General features: G+C 33.7%; 1 protein-coding gene across 3 annotated transcripts in view; it reads right to left on the bottom strand.

The window, feature by feature from the left end:
• The window catches only part of CSMD3 (CUB and Sushi multiple domains 3), a 525,852-nt gene that overhangs the window by 422,187 nt on the left and 79,808 nt on the right, over positions 1-23,857 (bottom strand). For all 3 annotated transcript variants that reach the window (XM_042839423.1, XM_042839431.1, XM_042839438.1), the window contains exon 3: positions 9,728-9,840. In XM_042839423.1, coding sequence (XP_042695357.1) covers positions 9,728-9,840 — 113 coding nt within the window. The remainder of the gene's footprint in view (positions 1-9,727; positions 9,841-23,857) is intronic.

Below are 23,857 nucleotides of genomic sequence, written 5' to 3'. Positions count from 1 at the left end.
ATATGGGATCAAAATGAGAATCTTAAAGTAGAAAGTTTTAAGGTTTGAATTTATCAGGATATTGTACTCATCTTAATAAGGTGACAGTTCAGTAGATGAAGAATAGAAGTTCACAAAACAAAACAAAAAACACAACCACTTCAGGTCCTCCTGGGAAATGTCTTTCAAGACTTGCAGCGTGTATAGAAGTTTTTTTGTTTTCTTGTTTTTTTCATGAAAAATGACATTCAGTATATATGAGAAGAATAAATAAAGGCTGACATATAATTAAAATATCAAATTAATCATTGCCTCAGTTAAACTTGAATATGAGGCACGTATCACAATGATAAATTACAGTACCATAGGCTGACAAATATGGCTTATTTAACAGCACTGTACTGAAAAAATAAAAAATAAATAAATTAAGCAGAACACTGGAAGATGAAATAGGTTTTTTTTTTTTTTTTCTGTAAAAAGAGATTTTATTTTCTCAATACTTAAATATTTCTAAAGGGAGAAGAAACAATGTGTTTCTTGTTGGTTTTAAATTTCCAATAATTATTTTTGCTAATGCTTAAACAAATGAATTTACCTCCATCCGCTTTCCCCAGAGGAAAATTATGTACCATTCTCTATGTTACTCTATAATCAGTCAACTTCTTATTTATTCAATTTCTGTTATGTAGCAAGGAAAATGCTCTACCAGGCAGGCAACAAAGTTCAAAACACAAGTCCATACTTGAATGTGTATACATGAGCTTTTACACTACAAATCAGATGTTATTTTGCAAACATAATAACACCAAATTAAAAAAAAAAGGGGGGAAAAAGAAATAAAAGAAATTGTATTTCACTGTTTTTTGTTTGTTTGTTTGTTTGTTTCATGCAGTCTTTCTAAAATATGGGGGAAAATTCTTGTCATCAGGAACAATCTTTAACTGTGCTTTTCACGTGTTATTAAAGTGATACAACAGCTGTATGGAGACTTTGAGAGGTGCTAGTGATTAGACATGCAATTCTACATTACACTTTCCACTGTCTACAAGCAGATGTATCTTCCTGGAAAGTGTATTTCTTGCCTGATGCCCAGACTTGTAATTTCAAAGAGCAAAAACTGTTCAGTTTTTAAAACAGTTACTTTGTGCTATTCAGTTATGCAGGTTATGATGATACGTCCAAGGGAAACTTTAAGGAGAGCAAAAGTGGCTAACAGATTATGAGAAAAAGTGTGAAGAGAATGAGTCTGTATGGTACTGGTATTCCTCCCTATCTTTCTGATTTGGAGGGAAGTTCCAGCTACAGTCAAGCAAGTGTATTCTTTGTACACAAACACTGTTTCATTGCATGCTTCTTGTGTCTTTAATTATTATCTCCCCTTGTATAACAAGGTCCTTGATTAGATAATTTAGACATATGTATACCCCCATTTTTAAAGATTCCTTTATGAAGAAGAAATGACTGGCTGTGTGGAAAAGATAAGTGAAAGCATTTGATCTAAAATAACTTGAATGTAATAAGTCTTTCAGTATAATTTTCCATGACATTCTCACTTAGGAGATGAAGCGGTAAAGGCAGGATTAAAATACTGATCATTATGAAAATTACTAAGCATAACTGAAAGAAGAAGCTGAATAATCTAGCAGAGAACACTGGGGCCTATATACTCCAACTTCTTCACGAGCAGCCTGTATGCCTCAGAAGGCACTGTATGTAACTTTGTTGAAAACATTTCGTCAGAGGAAGTGGTGATATGACAAACAACAGTCTAAAACTCAATGGACTGGTGGACTGAGATAATAGAAATCTCATAAAGTTCAGTAACAAAAAAAATGCTATGTCTAGTATGGAGTGAAGTAACTTCATATATCAACTGATGGGAATTGAATGACTGAGATCCCATCAAATAAACACTTGAGGGCAAGCAGATGCTGAAGCTTTGGAAAATTTGAAGGCAGTTATAAAGAAGTAGAAGTCAATGGCCACAGATAGCAGCTTGAGAGGTTCCGGCCAGGTGTCAAGTATTAAATGGTGAGGTTGGTGGCCTTGCATGTGACAGGGGGGTTGGACATTCATGATCCTTGAGGTCCCTTCCAACCCTGGCCATTTGTGATTCTGTGATTCTATCAAGAAAGCTTTTTTCCCTGGAGAGTAATGCAACATCAGTACACTCCTCCGAGAAACTAAGGAAGCCTCAATGGTTTGCAGGATTCAACTAAAGAAAGTCACAAGTAACATGATTTATCACCAGCGTGATGTTCTTGCTTCATGCAACCTGGATAAGAAACTTCATGAGCTTTGAGCCAAATTTTCAATGATTCTAAGAAAAAACTGCTCAGGAGAACAAAATGGTTTCAGACTGAGACGTGAATGTAGAAAAGGGCTATTCTTCAAATGCTTATAATTACTACACTTTGCAGAATAGAAAACACGTTTAGTATTAATGACTATCAAAATGATGAAAACACAGAAGAATAGCATGAAAGAATATCATAAAATAATTTATGATCTGGAACAAAACACTTTATGTTAAGACTTAAAAAGACTATAATAAAGAGAAAAAATACTCTGAAATAAGTAATGTTATTGCAGCATTTAGGAGCCTAGATAAGAACAAACAGATGCTAAAATTAAGGGCCCTGTAACTTTCCAGACCAAGAGCCAGTGACTGGAAGATTAAAATTGAAGTTTAAAAGTTTACTTTTAAGTGAAGCTTAATAAGTGAAGCTTGACAGGTGACAGGGTGAGGGGAAATGGCGTTAAGTTGCACCACTGTAAGTTTAGGTTGACTATCAGGAAAATCTTTACAGAAAGGGTTGTTAAGCATTGGAATAGGCTCCCCAGGGAGGTGGTTGAGTAACCATCCCTGGATGTGTTTAAAAGCCATTTGGATGCTGTGCTCAGTGACATGATTTAGTGAAGGGTTGTTGAGGTAGTATGGTTAGGTCATGTTTGGACCCGATCTTATTTACTAAGTTATTTAAAATGTTGCAGATAGTAACCTCACCTTCTCTGTACCAGAAAAACATAGTACTGCCTAATATGCCAATAACTTTCTTGATACATTGTGTGTGTTATATATTCAAGTCAAAACTTGATATATTTCATTCATGTTTCCTATTTCCTTGAACACCTAACCATTCTACTTCTGTGTCAGATACTGCAAGTAATACATGCAGACCTCTGACCAGACACTGTCATTTTCTGTTCCCATATAGTTTCTCAGTACAGTAAGGGTATATTGGATTTTTGTGCGTGTGTGTGTGCGATTTCCTAGAAGATGTAACAGATGTTCATATATTCAATCAAAAGGAAGAAACACTAGGACTTTCTATTACCTTGTTCTCCAATGTGTTGAATGGAAGTAAATATTCAAAATTTACATTTCCTTCTTATTTTCATCACATTTTCTTTTTGAAAAATAGGAATTTATATGGCAAATATAAATATTTAGATTATTTAAATGGTCTTTATTTTAATTATTCATTTATTCATGAACTTCTCTATAAGAAACAGAAAGAGAACTCAATTACTTCAATTTTTATTAAGGGCTTGTTGAAATAATCTCAGTACATATATCAAAATGTATATGGCAAAACCTAACACCCGCCCCCTCCATTCCCCCCCACCCAAAACAAAAACACCACCCAGATACTTATGGTATCTGCCTGTTAGTAAGCCTCATTAAAGAAAACTGTACAGCTTAAAATCTGTGGCCTTTATGACTCTAACCTGACAACTGCTCTTTCAGAGCTCCTTTTACAAAGATCATTACAGCATAAAACAATAATTACTTGCAATAATACAATTTTTATATGAAATTATTAATGATATTGTTATAAGATAAGACTTCAGCACTTTAACTAAATCTGAGATTTAGATTGTCTATTGCCACGTTACTCTATTCTGATATGCAGAATAGGTAAAAATGAATTATGTTATTTATTCACATTTTCTAGATCTACACCAAGTGTCAAAATGGTTTTTATCATCAACATCCTGTCATATTTAATCCTACTAGTAGGACTACATGCTTTAATAACTCTTTACATCAGCTACCAATTTTTCTTCATATTGATGAAAGAAATGCATGATTGGTTTCTAGAAGTCATTAAATGAAAATTCTATTTTGTTAATAAGCACCATCTGTTCTCTTCTTTCTGGCCTTTCTCTCCCATCATCGATGAAGACAAGATAAATCTTGATATTTTTAACATTGCTCTTGAGTTCATCTATAAAACTTTTCAGCAAAATTCCTAAATTCCTATAGTGCCAATCCAACAGAAACATCAGAACCACTTCGTTATTTATGGTGTTTAATAATAATTTATAATTCAGCTTTTACAAGTATTGCAACAGTACAAAAAAAAAAAAAAAAAAAAAAAAAAAAGCAGCAAATGTTATTTGATAATACTATTATAAATATGAAACATATACAGGATATTCTGTTTTCAATATAAAATAATCTACAAAAGAAGTTCTTTTTTTTTTCTCGTAATCAATAGAAAAGCACAAAAATACCCTTCACCTTGAAATCAAGTAAAGATTTAAAAACGTGAAAAATGTTAATGAAGTCAGTAAGTTTACTATGCCAGATACCTGTTAAATAGTTGTAAAATAAACCAGTAAAAACAAAAGAAAGCACTTCTCAAAGCAAAACTTTGTTCACTGAACTCCCTTGCTGCGTGGTACAACATGCTGTTTTCTTTCTTTCTTAGTAGCTATGTTTTCCCTCCCTAGACACAAAGAGCAAAGCTGTCTTTATTTCTCAGGACAACTGAGACAACTGGGACATCAAACTGTTCAGAAACCAAAATATTCTTACAAAAATATATAAAGAGCAAACCTACACCATGACTTAACTTAAATGATCAAATGGATGATTAATTGTAGCATTTCTCCTCCATACATCAATGCCCACACATAGATCCTGGAAGCTACTAGGAAAAAAATAAAAGATAAAGATGCTAGCATGCTCTCTAGGAAACAACAACAACAAAAATTAAAAAATAGAAAAATTAAAAAATGCAAAAAATAAAAATAAATAGAAGCAGTAGACCTGTATAACCCTCAGTCCTCACTCCATCTAGCAAAGCTGCATGACTAGTCAGCGATGAAATGATAAATATATGTATACATATATATATATATATATATATACACAGAGCTGGAAATTATGGTAGCTCAAGTATTTTTCTTAAAAGTTTTTTATTTTTCAATGTACTTCACCATTTTTTGTCATTACTTTAAGTGAAGTATTTTTGCTTTTAGCAACCTCTTTCACATTTTTCTCATTCCATCTCTTCTTTTTTTTCCCCTGAGTTATTGTGCTGTATAAGGTATAGTCCTCTGATGTGTTTGTTTTTTTTTTCCCCTCAAATCATTGAGAAAATGAACTTAAAGTAGTAAATGCACAATGGTACCAAAGCTACCCAAACATTTCACTTGACATGGAAGAAAGAAAGACAGGAGGGAAAGGTGGAGGAAAAAGAGTGAAGATTAAGACTGAGGCTTATGGAGGGTAGAGGTCAGAATGTGTTTTTCAGTGGTCTACTGTAAACTCAATTTGACTGGAGACATATGATGGCCGACTCCATTGCTTCTGTGATTTATATCATTTTATATGTTTGCATTAACTTTTCTATTCCCTTGAGAAAAAGTTCTCTTATGCCAAGAATGTCCACAGTAGATCCATGAATTCTGTAGTCTCTGTCAAATGTCAACTTTCAGCTCAACTGAAATTTTGCCAAGGATGACGGCGGATCAGAGAAAGAGATGTTGGCAGGACCTTTTCACTCTATTTCTTTGTTTTCAAGATAGTAAAAAATCTGATTTCTTTATGTGCTTCATTTTAAAACATTTCAAAGGAAAACATTTTAAATGATCACTGATTGTGAAAGGTATATTCCTTCTTTTTCATCTTATACCTGGATATGCTCCCTTCAAAGATATGCTTTGATTGCTCATGTTTCCCTCTCACGCCATCTCTGACTATGATTTCACTTCATTGCATTGATGGGTTGCTAATCATTTCTGTCTTAGGTTTCAAATTGCATATCCATAATGAAGCACTTAAGTGTGTGGCCTGATATTTAGGAGTACTGTGTGTGCAGATGTTTCATCACAAAGCTAACAAGCAGCTAGTGGGCAATCAAAATTGTTGAAAATTGAATGCTAGGTAGAACCAGATTTGAAAATGTTGATTGCAGGGTTATACACATTCAAAAAGAGTACAAGAACAGAAATGGAGATTGCTCTGAAGTAATTATCATTTAAATACATCTATTCTCTCATGTCAAGGAATAGGGCATGAAATGAATGTAACATAATAAGTTTTCATTTCCTTGCTAAATGCATGTAAAGATAGGTAGCCTCACATGAAGTCAGAAAAACAGGAAGAGAAAGAAGAAAAAATATCTGCCTTAGTGCAGCTCTCAAAGAAGTAGGTCTAGCCATAGGAGAGGTGAATTAGAACTTTCATGCCTAGCTTTATTGATTTTGGTATTGCTGACTTTATGGAACAAAACATCAGATTAAAAACATAGTCAAACATCAAATTAAAGGTAACACATTTATATTTTCTTCTAAAATACTGACTTCTGTGATTGAATGTAATATTTATTCATACTTGTCAGTGATTTGGGAGCTAGATTTCTATTAATCATCATGACATTTTTAGCCTAGAAAGGAACTATGTGAGGAGTTAGTTGTCTGTGCAGTCATTGCTGATCCTGCATTTTAGTTTTAAATGTTTTCTGTCATAACTGAAATACCCTTTTTGCTAGTACTGACCTTTTTGCAAAAATCATATGGGAGAAGCAGATGACACTACATAGAGTGAAGTTAAATTTGACTATTTATGGCAACAGATCACTGATAAAAATTACTGCACATTTTCTAATTTCCATAAGAAGGGTGTATGCTAAATTTTGCATAGTAAATATTTCATAATAATTACATTTATAGAAAACATTTTTTCTAATCACATTGTTGGAAAACAAAGCTACTGACAATCAAAAAATGAACAAACCATGAAGTAGCTATAATCCAGCCAAATCTGGTCACACACAGATTAAATTTCTACTTTGTATACATGTTCTACCTTGTCTGCAAACTGGAAAAATTGTCCTTTCTGATATTTTCCTAGCTATCAGTGTGTGATTCAGATATTTATGATCCAAGAGATTAATTCTCTACTACCGATAGGTGAAGGAGGGTTCAACAATAGCCTCAAAGCATTTCCAGTAAGTTCACTTCATCTCCTGGATTGCCAACAAATACACTTAACCAAAGCAGAAAGATATCTTTTCATTAATTAATTTTAAAAAAGATAGGAAAACAATAAATATAATGTAAATATGTTACAGTTTATAGCCTCAGTGCCAGAAAATTATAAAAACTGCATGGAATCATATATTCCAGCTCTTCAACCATGTTTAAAATGAGCTAGATCATAAACAAGATATTTTCTTGAATATGCATACAGTACTATGAACTTTCACATTTCAGTAACACATACAAGTCTGTGTGGCCTGATGGCATGCATACCAGGATGTTGAAGGAATTGGTTTGGTAATTGTCAAGCCACTCTTCATCATATTAGAAAAGTAATGGCTGTCAGGTGAATTCTTCAGTGACTGGAAAAATGGAAATATCACTCCCATTTTTAAGAAAGGTACAAATGAAACTGCAGACTGGTGAGCTTCACCTCTGTGCTGGGAAAGATCATGGAACAGATCCTCTTGGAGGCTATGTTAAGATGTATGCATGACAAGGAGGTTATCTGAGGCAGACAGTAAGGCTTCACCAAGAAACAGATTGCTCCTAAGAAAAACGGTGAACTCTTATGGTGGAGTTATTGCAACAGTTGACAACAGAAAACCTACTGATGCCATACCTGTGGACTTCTGCAGAGCCTTTGATACGATCCCATAAAATATCTCTAAATTGGAGAGGTATGGATTTGAAGAGTTAAGAGAGATTAGGAATTTGTTGGATGGCCACATCCAAAGACTTGCAGTCCATATTCAGATAGAGGCCAGTGGCAACTAGTGTCCCTTAAGAGTATGCCTTGAGAGCACTTCCCTTTAACCTCTTTATCAATTACATAGACAACGGGATTGGGTGTGCCCTCAGCAAGTTTGCAGATGACACCAAGCTGAGTGACGCTGTTGATGTGACAGAAGGAAGGGCTGTCATACAACGGGACCTGGACAAACTTGAAAAGTGACTTCATGTGAAATAAATGAGATTCAACTTGGACAAGAGCAAGATGTTATGCTTGGATCAGAGCAATCCCAGATATATGAACAGTCTGAAACAAGAACTCATTGTCAGCAGCCCTGCAGAGATGGACTCCAAGATTAAATTCTTGCCATATGCTAATGCCTGCATTAAAAATAGTGTGGCCAGCAGGAGGAGGGAGGTGGTCATCCCCCTCTACTCAGCACTGGTGAGGCTGCACCTCGAGTATTGTGTTCAGTTTTGGAGCCCCTCACTACAGGAAAGACATTGAGCATGTACAGAGAAGAGCAACAAAACTGGTGAGGGTTCTGGAGCGCAAGTCTTATGAGGAGCAGCTGAGGGAGCTGGAATTGTTTAGTCTGGAGAAGAAGAGGCTCAGGGGAGACCTCATTGCACTCTGCAACTTCCTGAAGGTAGGTTGTGGTGAAGAGGGATTTGGCCTCTTCTCCCAGGCAACGAAGAGGACCCGGGGAAATGGCCGCAAGTTGTACCAGAGGAGGTTTAGGCTGGACATGAGGAAAAATTTTTTGTCTCAGAGAGTGGTCAGGCATTGGAATGGCTGCCCATGGAGGTGGTGGAGTCACCGTCCCTGGCAGGATTCAAGAGGTGTCTGGATGAGGAACTGCGAGATGTGGTTTAGTAGCTTGTGGTAGCAGTGGTAATGAGAAGACGGTTGGACTAGATGATCTAATAGGTTGTTTCCAACCTTGTGATTCTATGATTCTATGATTTTATGATTCTATGATTCAGTATGCATTTGTTGCCCAGAAGAACAAGTGTATCCTGGGCTGCATCAAAAGAGAAAGGGAGGTGCAACAGGGAGAGTGATTGTCCTCCTCCGTTCTGCCATTGTGAGGCCCTATATCGAGTACTACATGCAGGTCTGGTGTCCCCAGCACAGGAATTATGTGGGACTATTAGAGTATGTCCAATGGAGGACCACCAAAATGATCAGAGGGCTGGAGCAACTCACCTGTGAAGAAAGGTTGAACGAGCTGAAATTGTTGAACCTGAAGAAGTTAAGGCTCTGGGAAGACCTCACTGCAGTATTTAAAAGGAGCTTTTAAACAAGATGGAGACCAGCTTTTACATGAGAATGATAGAACATGAGAGTGATAGAACAAGCAGGGATGGTTTTAAATTAAAATGGGGGGAGATTTGGATTAGATGTTAGGAAGAAATTCTTTGCATGGAGTTTGGTAAGGCACTGGTACAGATTGCCTTTCCCTGGAGGTATTGAAGGTCAGGTTGAATGGGGCCCTGGGCAACTTGATCTAGTAAGTAGCATCTCTGGCCATGGCTAGTGTGTTAGAAATAGATGACCTTTAAGGTAATTTCTAAATCGAATCATTCTAATATTGATTCTATAATGAGTTGAAGTTCTTTTTAGATTTTTGATTAAAGTCTACAAATTTCTGTGACTGCATAAGTGGTAAACATAACTTGAATAAAGTTATGCATGCGTGTTTACATAGGCTTATTTAATTTGTTTAGAATATCTTACCTTCATAGTAAACTTTAAACCCATGAGCACTAACTGCAAAGTCACTTGTCAAGCGCAGCGAGAACACAGATTTTGTACTTGTCACAGGTGGAGGAAGATGAAATCCTGTTAACCTACAAAACAAAATAATACAAATCACAGTTAATTGAAAAATAAAACTATGTTACAGGATGTTTTTCATTTCATCACTGAAACCAGCTTAAAACTACGTATTTTAATTACTTGAGAAAATATGAATTTTCAGGGGTTTTCATGTACAATAAACCAGCAAGTACATTGGCTTGAGAAAAATGTGCTTGGAAGAGGTGATGGTAAGATATAGATAAAAATTGGACTTTAAAAAAAGATCTAAGGTTATCAGTCGACCAACAAAAAAAAAAAAGACAATCCATTTTGTTTAGGATTATGTTCAAACTTTTATTGAATTATTCATTTTACAGAGACTTATGTTTGAAGTGTAGTGGTAGGATGAAAAATAACTGGGCCATGATTCATAAAGTAAGATCTTTTGAAGTGAATTACAGGCTTGCTAGGACGTTGATGATTTAGCAGTGTTCTGGCTGTTGCTGTTCTTGTTTTTGCTTGTTTCTTTTTAAATTAAATCCACTATATGTGAGATACAAATAAAAAGACATTTGTGTAATAGTTCTGCTAATATGCACTACTAATAGCCAAATCTACAAATTCTTTTTGTTTGATGTACTTATGACAGCATTTATTTTTCTAAAATGACTTAGATATTATAGAAAAATATACTATTCATGGTTCAGATCAGGACAACAAATCCTACAGTATTTTCCAGTCAAAGAGAGAGTTAAAAAATTTTGTTATGTAAGCTCACCAGCAGAATATGGACACACTTTTAGAGCCCAGTTTGTTTTGTATTGCAAATTGTGTAGAAGCTTAGGCTGATTTTTTAAATTAATTTTTATCATTAAAGTGTTTTCAAGTATTTGTAGCTGAACACTATCATTCATTATTTTTGATTACTGTCATGACAGTTATGAAAGACAAATAATAAGGTAATTTAACTCACAGCATGATTATCAAAATTAGAAAAATATAATAAAAGTAGAAATTATATTTTAAGAGAGGTATATACAAATCTATATATGTCTAATGTCATTAGTGCATATATCCAGAATTCTGCAGTTGGTTTTGCCATATTTTCACTAAAACAAGACTAGCTGAAATAACTTTTGTTAATAAAGAGAGATTGAGTATTAGTCACAGAATATTTGGGATATAATAAGCACATTGTTCATAGTTTAATTGCAGGAGCATATATTTTTTCAAATAATAAAATTTAATAAAATTTTTACTTCTTCCAAATAGGCATACACATAATTATTTGACAACTCAATATAAGTTAATTTATGATTAGCTTCTTCATAACCTAGTAAGTACATTAATTAATTGGTAAATATAATCATATAAAAATTGGCTGACCAACATAAAATCATGACAATAATTTGAATAGATGTTTAATTAGCAGCACTCTGTTCAACTGATATCTTTGAAGTTAGTTTGGGCCACAAGCATGTATCCACAGAAAAGAAGTATAAATTTATGTAAAAGTATTTAATTTTATGAGAGGTGCATATGCACAGTTTTGATGGGGAAGAGATTTTTAAGCTAAAGATTTATTAGCATGGCAAACATTATGGTTCCTTTACAAAACAAATTATTATTAGAGCCACTTTATACCATTTTGCTTTCAGATACATAACATATGTCACCATCATTATGCTACATTTATGTGGAAAGGTACAGACTTCTTTAATTTTATTGATATACTGAAATTTACATGATATATGCAGTTCTTTACTTGTGGTTTAGTGGATATAAAATGAGAATTTTAATAAATAAGAATTAAAAACATTCTTCTATAATATCACAATAAGCTACCACAAATTTTCAAAAAGAAATTTAAAAAAAAAAAGAAATTGCTCAAACAATTGAATTCATTTAATAGTGTGATAATCTGAGTATTACTCATTGTGTACTGCTGCTCATGACCTCAGGGTTTAAGTTTCATTTCTATGTAAAGTTCTACAAAAAGTCATAAACATTAGCTAGAATGATTTTCTTTCCCATTTAAAATGAAATATAACAAGTCCATAATAAGTCCATAATAAGACAAAGGTATCAGGGAAACAGTAAAATGCCTATTTTTATATGTCTTATTGTCACTTATTTATTTAGAGCAGACACTGCTAGCTGGTTACCTGTAAGAAAGTGCCCTGATAAAAGTAACCTCTTGATGGAACACATGGAAAAGTAGCTGATGCCATCCATATATTAACAACACTTCAAATTTCCTCTAGAAGATGAAAGATTCTGATCGGTGATGATTCTCCTCCCTGTCCCTCCTCTCTCCCTCCTTCTTTCTTGCCTCCCCTCCCTTCCCTTATCTCTACATCAATTTTATCTCATGTTCCATTTGCGTACTTTATTTCATTTATATAAATATTTTATTCAAACTCGAAATACCTAATAAAGTGAAACAACTGGAGACCAGGCAATATTTCTTAGGGATTCAAAATACACATACATCTTGTGCACACTGCAATCACTTCTTTATGTTCTACTACTTTAGCATAAACAAACAAACAAACAAACAAACAAACATCCTAGGGCAGATATGCATTTATTTTTTATTTTTAGTTCTTATGCTCTTTACATGTTTGATTCTAGAAGATGTTCATTCAGTATTTTCTCAAATATATAATAAAATTCCAAAAGTAACTTATACTGGCTCCTGTGGTAATGGCATCTAAGGTACTATCCCTACAAAGAGTTTGAGAAGAAAATACGTCTTTATGTCTCAACTCTAAAAAAAAAAAATTAAATTTGGAATAGTATCCAGTTGTAGATTTGATTGGAACGTTTGATCAAACTGTTACAGAATGAAAGTAATTCAATGAAAGTACAAATGAAAGTAATAAAAGTCTGCAAATGTATAGACTGGAATTCTATAGCATGGAATTTATGCATGATTATATAAAAGTTTATTTTGTTCCCACTGGTATTTTCTCAAGCTTGACTGGTTCTTTATGCTCATAGGAAATGAATGCATTATGTCAATACCAAGTAGACTTTGAAGTTGTGAATTGGAAATATGAAATTATCTGGGTGATAATATGAAATATCTGGTTGAGTCAATAGACTCTTCCGGAAGTACAGAAAAAGGGTGAGAAACTGCTTTATTCATTCAGATCTTCTACGTTAGAAAAAAATCAGATGTTCTTCCAAACAACATTTAAAATGTAGAAATTCTGAAACTCCAGTAGTAAAAGTGGTGAAATTTAGTATATCATATGAAGACATAAAATGTATTTAGGTTTTAAATAGTATTTGCATGGAAATCATGACACTTTGTAAAATAATTTCAGTAACATGAATCTGGCAGTGCTTTTGCAATCATTCCACTGTAAAGAACAGATATGCTTACTTAACTGAGAGCCAGAGAAAAGAAAGAGTACATGAGATATGTTTAGAACCATGTATAAAGAGCCCCAAATTGACCCAAGACAGAGGAGAAAAAAATCATCATCACCATCACACACTTTGGCAAAGAATTCATTCTGCTGGTTATTCATCATAACTAGCAATGTTTGGGGTGCATTTTTTATTTATTTACTTATTATTTAAATAAAGGAATGGTGAAAATGATGTTCAGTCCTAACAAAAACAAACAAACAAATAAATAAATAATAATAAAAAAAAAAATGAAATCAAATAATTTTTGAGAGCAAAGAACTACTGCTTATATTATGCATATACATTTAAATATGTAATTATTTGAGACTCTCTTTTAGGCAATACGGGCAATCAAATCAGCAGTATTTTCACAATGACGTAATTCTGATTTCTCTAATAACTGTCAGAGCTAAATTAGTTTTAATTTAACTGTTTGATGTGGACTTTTCATACACATATTCTTGGATCTATCTATGCACCCATGACATTCCAAGTTTTCATCATAACAGGCTGAACCTAAATAGCAGGTTCCAAGAACATCACAGGCAAAAATGTCAAGGAGCAACAGTTTCTAATCTAAGACAGGTTCAAATATGCTCCAAAGGACTTCTGATGGATTGCATCATGATGGAAATAAAATCACAGCTCACATTTTTAGTGAATTTTGGATACAGAAATAATGACTTACCCTTTTGCATTTTTGGCAGATTTGTTTAACTATTTTTCCATCAATGTATTAGAAAGTAAAGTAGTCTCAAACAACTGAAATTGCAATATGTTCATTTCTAATCCTTCCTACTCCAAACCTTTTCAATTGTCTCAATATTTATTCTTCAGTAATACTCAAATAATCAAAGATCATACTCTTGGATAGCATTCTGCTATACTTTTAGAAAATAACTATTTTAATTTAAAAAGCTATCCATCTGTACATAATAATAAAAAAATTCCATGAAATTTGAGTGAAAAATGTCAATTTTCTTGTTGAAGTAGTTTGTTTACCAATCCAAAAGTTATAAATCCAAAAATTATTTATCAAAGCAATTCAAAAAGAGCTGAAGCAGTAGTTAATAACCAAGCAGTACATCAATGAAAGAATTGCTGGTTGTAGAAGGGACAAAAAATCTTGTGATTCAAGAAAAAAATTCTAGCTAATTTGCTTGATTTTTATTGTAACTAATTTGAGACTCACTCTGTAATTTGTGTGTTCTACATGGGCATTTGTTTCATGTTTAAGCTTTTGGTAGCAGTAGAGTCTCTGGGAAAAGAGGCTATTGTCTGACAGCTGGTTCCAGCCGTTTCCAGCAGCTTCCATCTGGAAGACACCAGGTAGTGGTGCCTCTGGGAAAGCAAATCTTCAAAAGGGTAATATGCTGATAGGCAACTGTCGCCTTTGTTTCGGCGACCCTGACTGAAGACCCCTTGTGAAAGTGTTCCGACAGCCCCGGTCAGTTTCGCACGCTTTTCATGACACCAATATGGTGAGAGGCAAAATGGCCTTAGCAAGGAGCACATCCTTCTTAAAACTTTCCCCATGCCTTAGGGCTACTACCATTATCTCTGACCAATGGACATGTGGCATATCTTGTTTCCTCCTTATTTGGTCTAACCTGTTCTTCTCTCTTATCTTCGAGACATTTGTTGCCATGGTTTCCCAAGGGCCGAGGGGCCCCTGGCGACCCTGGCGACTGCCCCAGCCCATTCAGTTAACTACAGGCAACACGAGGTTTCAGGAAAAAAAAAAAAAACAGTACTGTGGTTTAACCTCGCAGGCAGCTAAGTATCACACAGACATTCATTCACTATTCTCCCTCCCAGAGGGATGGGGGACAGAATTAAAAACACAAAGTAGAACTCATAATCTGAGATAAAAACAATTTACCCAGACAGAAAAGGAAAGGAAAAAATAATAGTAATGGTAATAATTCATGATAATCATATATATATACATAGTGAAATTGCTTACCACCATCTGATAAATGCCCAGGCAGACCCTAAGCAGGGGCTGGTTTCCCCAACCAACTCTCCACAGTTTCATAATTTTTACATAATCACATATGATGTGGAATATTTCTTTGGCCAGTTTAGGTCTGTTATCCTGATTCTATCCCTTCCCAGTTCCTAGTTTCCTCTGGACTCTCTCACCCCCCTCAGTTTGAGAAGGTGAAATGTTCTTGGCTCTGTACTACACTACTGAGGAATAACTAAAATATTGTGATGTTGTCAACATTGTTTTTCTCCTAAAGTCAGAACATAGCACCATACCAGACATGACAAAGAAAATCAATTATTTCCCAATGAGACCAGAAGAGGAAAAAAATGTGGGAAGTGGCTCTACAAATGCCAGTGTGAGAAAAGAATGAGGGTAAGAAAGTACTTCAGACACTGAAGCAGATTTTACAGTCTGTGCAGATCATAGTGGTACAAATATCTACACTGTGGCCCAAGGCGGACCCAGAGTGGAGCAAGGGAAAGTATGAGCCGGAAGGAGAAGTAGAGCAGAGTTATTATCAACCAACCACTGCTCTTCTTTCCCCATCCTTCCTGCACCACTTAGGGTAGGGGATGATAGAGAAGATAAGAAAGAATGAGTGTAGTTGAGCCAACAAAGCGTGGGATAGGGAACATGTGTTAAATTTGTCTTTGTTTCTTGCCATCCATAATTTATAAAAGAATTCCAATTCAGATATGAATAGGAGAAGCTCCTGTGTTTTTATATGCCTATTCAATCAGTTTAAAACAAGTAAACATTTGCCTTAATAGCATATAAAATAAACAAAATAGAGCAGAAAGGTCTAACAGTGCTCAAGTTTAAATCTCACACAAAATGTTAATAGAAATGCATTCAAAAATTCACTGACAAATCAACATATGATTTATGAAGTAATTAATTTTTCTGAAAATGACACTTTTTCCCTGACAAAATGCAAAACTATTCATGTAATGATCACAGGGCAAAAATTAAGATTTTTAATTGAGCAGCTGCTTTTAACTAAACAATAAATTACTCATGAGGTTTTGGCTTGATCATTATTTTCTTCACAAATTAAATTTCTAAAACCTCCCAGTATCCATTACTAATGTGAAACTTTAATTAGACAGTTCTTCACTCATTTTTAGCATCATAAATAAAAGAAGATTTAAAAATAATTACTTTTCTTATAACAGTAAATTTAATTTAACACATCAAAAATAGCCAGAAAATTTTCAAATTTTAAGTGAGAGAGCCATATCTCACTACCGTATGAAACAATTTTTAAAAATCCCTGTGGTAAAAATTTAGCTGGTTATTGGATAGGAAAAGTTATCAGAATAAAACATATTTCAAGAATTACTTCTACAGCTATCAAAAATATTCGAGGTCCTTAAAGTAACATTATTATTATTATTATTATCATTATTATTATTATTATTATTACTATTTTAAATAGTGAAGTACATGTTGCTTATTTTAAGCCTCTAGCTGAAACATGATAATGTTATAGTGTACTCTCCTCCTAAAGATGTGTTAGGATGAATACTACAGTACTGATCTTGGAGCTTTCTAAGCATCAGAAGAGGGAATTCTGTTTCTTCCATGTTACTCATGGTTCTATCATTGACTTCACAGTTCTTTGAACACTTTTGTCTGAAATGATTCATCTAACCAAACTACTGAAGAACTTAAAAATTTAAAAATAAAACCAAGTCAAATCAGTTAGCAAAGGGAAGCATATAGACAAAGGTGTGTCCAAAGAGTGACAGAATCAAAGGAAAAGATCACTCAGCCAAAGTCAAAGGAAAATAGGAGAAAGATTTGCTTCTTTAAGTGATAGCAAGTTTTTAAATGAGTTGAATTATCTTTTGTAACTTTAACTTAACTTGTGAAAATATCAAAATAGTAAAAGGAGAGATGCCATATTTTAGTTATCACCATTGTATGTACTGGGAATGTCCAGAGCATCTTCAAATTCTACAGGAGCTTTGAAATTTATCTATGAAACAATGCCTGTGACATTATTGTCATCATGTTATTGCTGTTCTGGTAAAAAGTTAACATTGTAGTAGGGAAGGCAGGTGAAGGAGGAAAAGGTATCTGCATCCAGTTCTCAACTGCATGCGGTTCAGAATCTGTGATTTTATATGGAAAAATTCACTTTCTTTAAATATAGAGACATCATTGCGTAACAACAACAACTAGAATAAATCACTTCAGAGGTGGAGATTCTTAGCTACTAAAAAGCCACAGCAAACTTTTCACATTTCTACAGTTTATAACAGGAAAGTTAAAGCAGTTTTAAAGAAAATATATATTGAATTAAAATTGAAAATGAGAGTCCTTCTCTGGGAAAAAAAAATAAAAATATAAAATTCAGACTTAGAAAATGTGGTTTTTCATTTCCCTAATCTCTTTTCAACACAGAATATCGGCGCGGGTAGACAATTTGTTTTTTTATCCTCACAAAAATAAAGGGCAGATTTTCTAGGAAATGCAAAAATCTCCTCTCAGCATAGTTAAGTTTCAGATTTTCAAATAAAATTACAGTAAGTATGATTTTAAAACTGTACTCTCTTCAGACCATTCCTATGATATGACGGGAATAGGAATAAAAAGTAATGATAAGTGGAATTATTTCTTACAGAAAAGACAACAAACCACTTAAATCTAGTATAAACAGAAAAAAAAAGTCAGGCAAGTAATTTTAACCTGTACACATCAGAAATTCTAAGTCTTTCTTCAATTTATTTCAGAACTCCTTGCATAATCACTGGATAACTTCACAATCATTTCCATGGGCTTTGAGTCTCATCTTCAGTTCCTTTACAGTTCAGTTCTATATATTTCCATTAAAATAAGAGGTATCTATAATCACTGAGTAATTGATACCAGTCTTCTTACTTTAATATACATAAAGGGCCCCTGAAAAATGTAACTCGTCTGAGACAAACTAGTTAGCATGTAGAAGTACAAAGCTTTTTAGTTATATCGATACTTTTTTCTAATAAATGATAAACATAGGTAGTCATTCCAAAAGTCATTAGTGTTGGAACAAAAGGTAGTTTACCCATAACAACAATAAAAGCACAAGTAGAATATTATTCTCAATTTCTTGTATAGCCTGACAATGTAGTTCATAACACCATTCTGTGATGAATAAATTGCTCAGTGTACTACCATTGTTCCAAAAATTGAAAATGTTTCTCTAATATCCTTAAATATTAAGAAATAACTAGAACTATTCTTGCAGCAGTAACTAGGTAACTACATTTACAGTTTAAATAATACACTTCTGTGTACCTGCACTGCTCCACTCTTAAAGACAGTCCTTTCAAAATAAAGTATTGCTTCTTCATACAAAGTAAGTTCTACCATCATCACTAAGAAAAGTCCATCATGAAAAATTATTTTAGATTATGTTCTGAGAATTCAACATTTTACTACACAGATAAATGCAATTCCGTGCTTGCAGTACCACAGTCATTTCAGAGAAGTATTTTTCTTAGATTGTGACTTTTGCTGAGATTTTTTTAAAGTCCTTTACATAATGCTGGACAATTCTGTCAAATGCAGTTTCAAAGCTCAGTATACCAAAAAGCAGAAGTCTATCAGAATCTTGTTTATTGCAAATTATGTGAAGCAACATCTCAGGAATGCACTATTGTGCAAACAGAAACCAGACTGAAATTTATTTCAGGGTGTATAAAAGCTTCATTGAGTACTTTCTGTAACTTTCTTTAAGGCAATTATAAGATCTTAAAAAAATCTTCAAGTGTGATAATTTCCTAGACTGAATTTAAAGTAGCAAATAATAATAATAATAATAATAAAATAAATAATAATAATAAAAATAAAATAAATAATAATAATAAAAAAATACAATAGGAAAATTAAATCATAGTGATCTTGGAAATATAGAACAGAAAATGATAAAACAATTTTCTTAAGAAATGTGGAATGGAATAAGAAATTGAATATGAATTGTTTGATGGTGAAAATATTGTGAAAAAAGAATTCAGAAATACATTTAAAGCTAATATTTGAGGAATAAACCTAATCAAATAAATTGGTTTTCATTTAAATGATAAAACAGAGAATTAATTTTTTGCCCTATCCATAACCTTAACTACAATCTTTTAATACACATCAAGATTAAGCCATGGAACATAATATTTGTATATGGAAACAGAATTATTTATAGTACTTTATAAAGGATTTCTTTTGGAAATAAATAAATAAATAAATACAATTGTTTATCCAGTGAATAACATTTTTTCTATCATCTTTGTGTTTGTTTGTTTTTTTTTCCCCAATGAAAGGGTTTGCTTGATTTTCTTCTTCTTTGGTTGGTATGGGTGAATATTATGACTAATAATAAATTTATATGCAAAATAATTTTTAAATTCTAAATTTAAATAGACTTTTGTTTCATATAATTACTAGAAATCCATAGAGGACTTAAAAATAATTAACGGATACCATGAGAAACATGATTCATTTTCATATGATCTGCTTTAACTTACAATGCAGTTGGGTCTAGGCAAAGAATGTTTTTGCAGCAATTAATAATCAAACATCTATGAGAGGCAATTAGCTTGATTAACATGTCCCTGAGACCTTTTCATTAAGGTTGTGTCTATGGAGTCAGTAATATATCCAGATTCTGTGAAGACAGGTTACAAAGAAATAACAGTTCAATACTGCACAATACTTTCAGCAATTTACAAACAGGTACACTCAAAGTGATAGTGTGAATACTACAGTATACAAAAATTTATATTGTAGAGAGATTCTGCAAGTACAAATGCTTTCACTCAAGAGTTTTGGGCAGTAGTTCCATTTTAGTTTGTCTGGGTTTGCTTTATAGAATCTCCCTCTTCTCATCTCATTTCTGTCATGTCTTACTCAACACCTAAATTACTGATATTACAGAAATAAATGTAACAAACGCCTATCAGAAACATTATCTGCATACGTGCTATCCCTTCACAACACTCCCCATTTTTCACTTCATTTATGCCAAAGGGGAGAAAGGGACTATAGAGGGACCTGGATAGACTGGATTGATGGGCCAAGGTTAACTATATGAGTTTCAGTAGTGCCAAGTGTCGGGTGCTGCATTTGGTCACAACAACCCCAGACAACCCTACATGCTTGGGGAAGAGTGGCGAGAAAGCTGCCTGATGGAAAGAGAACTTGGTGTATTGATATACTGAATACTGAAGTTGGCTGAATATGAGCCAATGTGCCCAAGAGGCCAAGAAGGCCAATGGTATCTGGGCTTTTATCAGGAATGGTGTGGTGAGCAGGACTAGGGAAGTCATCCTGCCCCTGTATTTGGCATTGGTGAGGCTTCAACTCAAGGACTCTGTACAGCTTTGGGCACGTCAGTACAGAAAGGACCTAGAGGTTCTGGAGCAGGTCCAAAGAAGGGTAACAAGATTTGTGAAGGGCAAGAGAATGTTCCCTATGAAGGAACTGGGGCTGTTCAGTCTGGGGAAACAGAGGCTCAGGGGAGACCTTATTGCTGTCTTCCAATACCTGAAAGGCAAGCATCTGACAACAAGAGCACGGTGACAAGACAAGGGGAAATGGCCCCAAGTTGTGCCAGGGTAAGTTTAGGTTGGCTATCAGGAAAAGCTTCTATACAGAAAGGGCTGTTGAGCACTGGAATAATCTCCTCAGGGAGGTGGTTGAGTCACCATCTCTGGATGTGTTTAAAAAGCATTTGGATGTGGTGCTCAAGGACATGATTTAGCGGTGGGTTGTTAGATTTAGGGTAGTATGGTTAGGTCGCGGTTGGACTCGATGATCTTTAAGGTCTTTTCCAACCTGATTGATTCTATGATTCTAAGATTAGTGTACTTGCCCTTTTCATTTCACTTATTCTAACAGCCAGCATTCTACTAAAAATACAAGCTCTGAAAACTCTGTGCTTATTACTCTAGAGTGCCGTTCTTATCAACTTTTTTAATAATACTGTAAAGGATTTTGAGAAGATCTATTTGCAATCTGTAGCAACAGTTATCTTTATTGGTTTCTTGTTGGCCATAGATAAGAAGAAACAACATTTGACCAAGAACAGATTTTTTTTGTATAGTCTTAAAAATAACTATAGGGATAAGGAAAAAGTTTACAAGGAATGTTCTCTGTTTGCAAAATGCAGTAAGTTTATATATTGCTTTAGTACTGTGTTTAGACTGGCATACAGAAAGTGATTTAAACTCTGAGCAAGAAAGCAAATCCTTTTTATTTCATAGAAAATTCTAGTGTAGTTAAACATAGGATAAATTAAACTTTTCTCTCTCTGTAAATTTCATTTAATACTTTTTTAATATTAACCAGTATTTAACTAACAAAATTACTTCAGTCTTGGGTATAGATTTTAACAATCTAAGTTTCTGTCACACCTTTAGAAGTAGGTTTGTATTACATGTACATTGCAATGCGAAAATGGAAGCACATTGGATTAATGTAGTTTGGTCAAGGTCATATCAGGAAGTCCTATAAATTCATGTCTTCTCCCTTTTCTAAGCTAGCATTTTCTTTCATCAGATTTAGTTAATTTTTTTACCTTTCACCTTCAGTGGGTATCTAGAAATGTAACATCTTATCAAAATGTACCCAAGAATGTAGCTTATTTGATGTAAGCAACTGTTCTCTCTGTTTTCATTTCTATAATCAAAATGCTAAATATTTATTGCTTCAGTGTATTTTCTTAATGAAGTAGTCTTTTCAGATTCCAGAAGACAAATTCCTTTCCTGCTCAAAAATCACATCTCAAGTCCAAAAGTCTTGAATGTCTATCGTTACATTCTGCTACATTTATTTTATTTATCTTTTTTTTCTCTTGCCTACAGGTTTTGTTGTATTTACTACTGTATGACCATGTTTTCTAAATTCTACATATTATCTTGTGTATATTTTTTTAGGTTAAATTAATTCAATTCCATTATCTGTTCCATCATTTTCCTCATTACTTGCTGGTGCCATTGTTCCATATATTTAATTGCCATTACTCCATTATCAAATCTGCTTTACTCTTTGATCTTTTTTCCTTTTTTTCCCTTCCTCCTCAGTGATTTTTTACTGGAACTCAGCCCTTTTCTTTTTCTCTCTCTCCCTTTATTTATTTATTTATTTTTAAGAGAACGGTGTTATCCTACTTGTTTTTTTCACTGGCCCATAAATTCTCAAGTGAAATTCTTTCCTTCCTTCAGTGTTTTCTCTTTTCGTGCAAATAATGAAGAAAGCTATAGAACAGTGGCTCGGCTTAATGAAAAATCAATAACAGAGTGATCAGCGATTTGGAGGTATTTCAAAGTGCTGAGTCCTTTATTTGATTCTAGTCAACTCATTGTTTCTGCTCTGGTTGCAAATCTGGAAAAAAGTGAATAGCGGTGAGAAAAGAAAAGTACCTTTATTTAGGATGTAGTAAAAACAGGTTGAGTGGAAAAACCTCCAAGTTACAGCTGCCTCTGGTGATTACGGAAATATTTTATGTTCAGTAAAATTCCACTAACTATCAACAACTTTTGGTTTATACTAAATAATATTTAAACAGAAGAGTGAAAAAGTAAGCATTGCACATTTCTAGTTGTCAGTATTACTTGGGAATTATTTCAAGTGTTCCACCCTGAAATACATCTTAAAGGCAAAATATCCAAATAATCAACTTTACTTTGACTCTGCCAAATTTAAACTAAAACCTCAAAAAGACAATTTTATTCTTCTTAATTTTATTATTAATTACTGATTGTGCTAGCTTGAGTAATTTTTATTGTAGCAGGTGAAAAGGATAGAATATTTTGGAGCGCAAGTCTAATGATGGGATCTGAAATGGTAATAGTATAAGACAAATGATTTGGTAAGTGTCTCTATATGGTTTTTGTAAGCAAGGAATTTTCCACATGAGACAGAACTTACAAAGAACATGAGGATATACATACATAAACCAACATGGAGCTACATGCAAGAAAACTGTCTGGACTGACAAAATGGAGCCAACACATAGCACAGCATCCAGGTGCTATGTTTAGGATAACTGTGCTATGCACTGCAGCACTATAGATAACCTAAGGATAAAGGAAGTGTGAAGAGAAAGAGAACTTAGATTTATTATAAATAAAAGAAATCCTCTATGCAGGAAATCCTGTAAACAGAAACCCTGACATAGAGGAAAAGGAGAAAGAAGGTAGCATAACAGATCCCCCTCAAAATAAGGTAGCCAGTTTGGCTGGGAGATAGTAACTAATAAGCACAGATATAAACTATCAAAAAAAAAAAAAAAAAAAAAAAGTGAATGGTAAGGTTAGAATTTTAAGGACCAGAAAATGATAGTGTGCTGATCAGAAGAAAAGGATTACTGTAGCTACCAGGGTGGCAATACGTGACATACAACAATCTGGAGGCTATGTAATGTTAACAGCTAAGACTAATTGCTACCTATTTGACCCAGACTTCATCTGCATTGATCTACTAAAAAAAGAAACACATATTCAGCGTATCTAGATGAAGAAGCAGAGCAACTAAATAATGGCACTATAATTTTCTGTTATTGTTATGTAATATATATATATTATATATTATATATGTATAAAATATATATATTGTCATATATAATGTATTGTTATATATTGTATATTGGGAGGAGAGGAGAGGAGAGGAGA

Source organism: Centrocercus urophasianus, unplaced genomic scaffold (genome assembly GCF_019232065.1).
Source record: "Centrocercus urophasianus isolate 14NV4802_14NV808 unplaced genomic scaffold, USGS_Curo_1.0 seq_11, whole genome shotgun sequence".
NCBI classification, from domain to species: Eukaryota; Metazoa; Chordata; class Aves; order Galliformes; family Phasianidae; genus Centrocercus; species Centrocercus urophasianus.
This window is presented reverse-complemented; position numbering and strand designations above follow the sequence as displayed.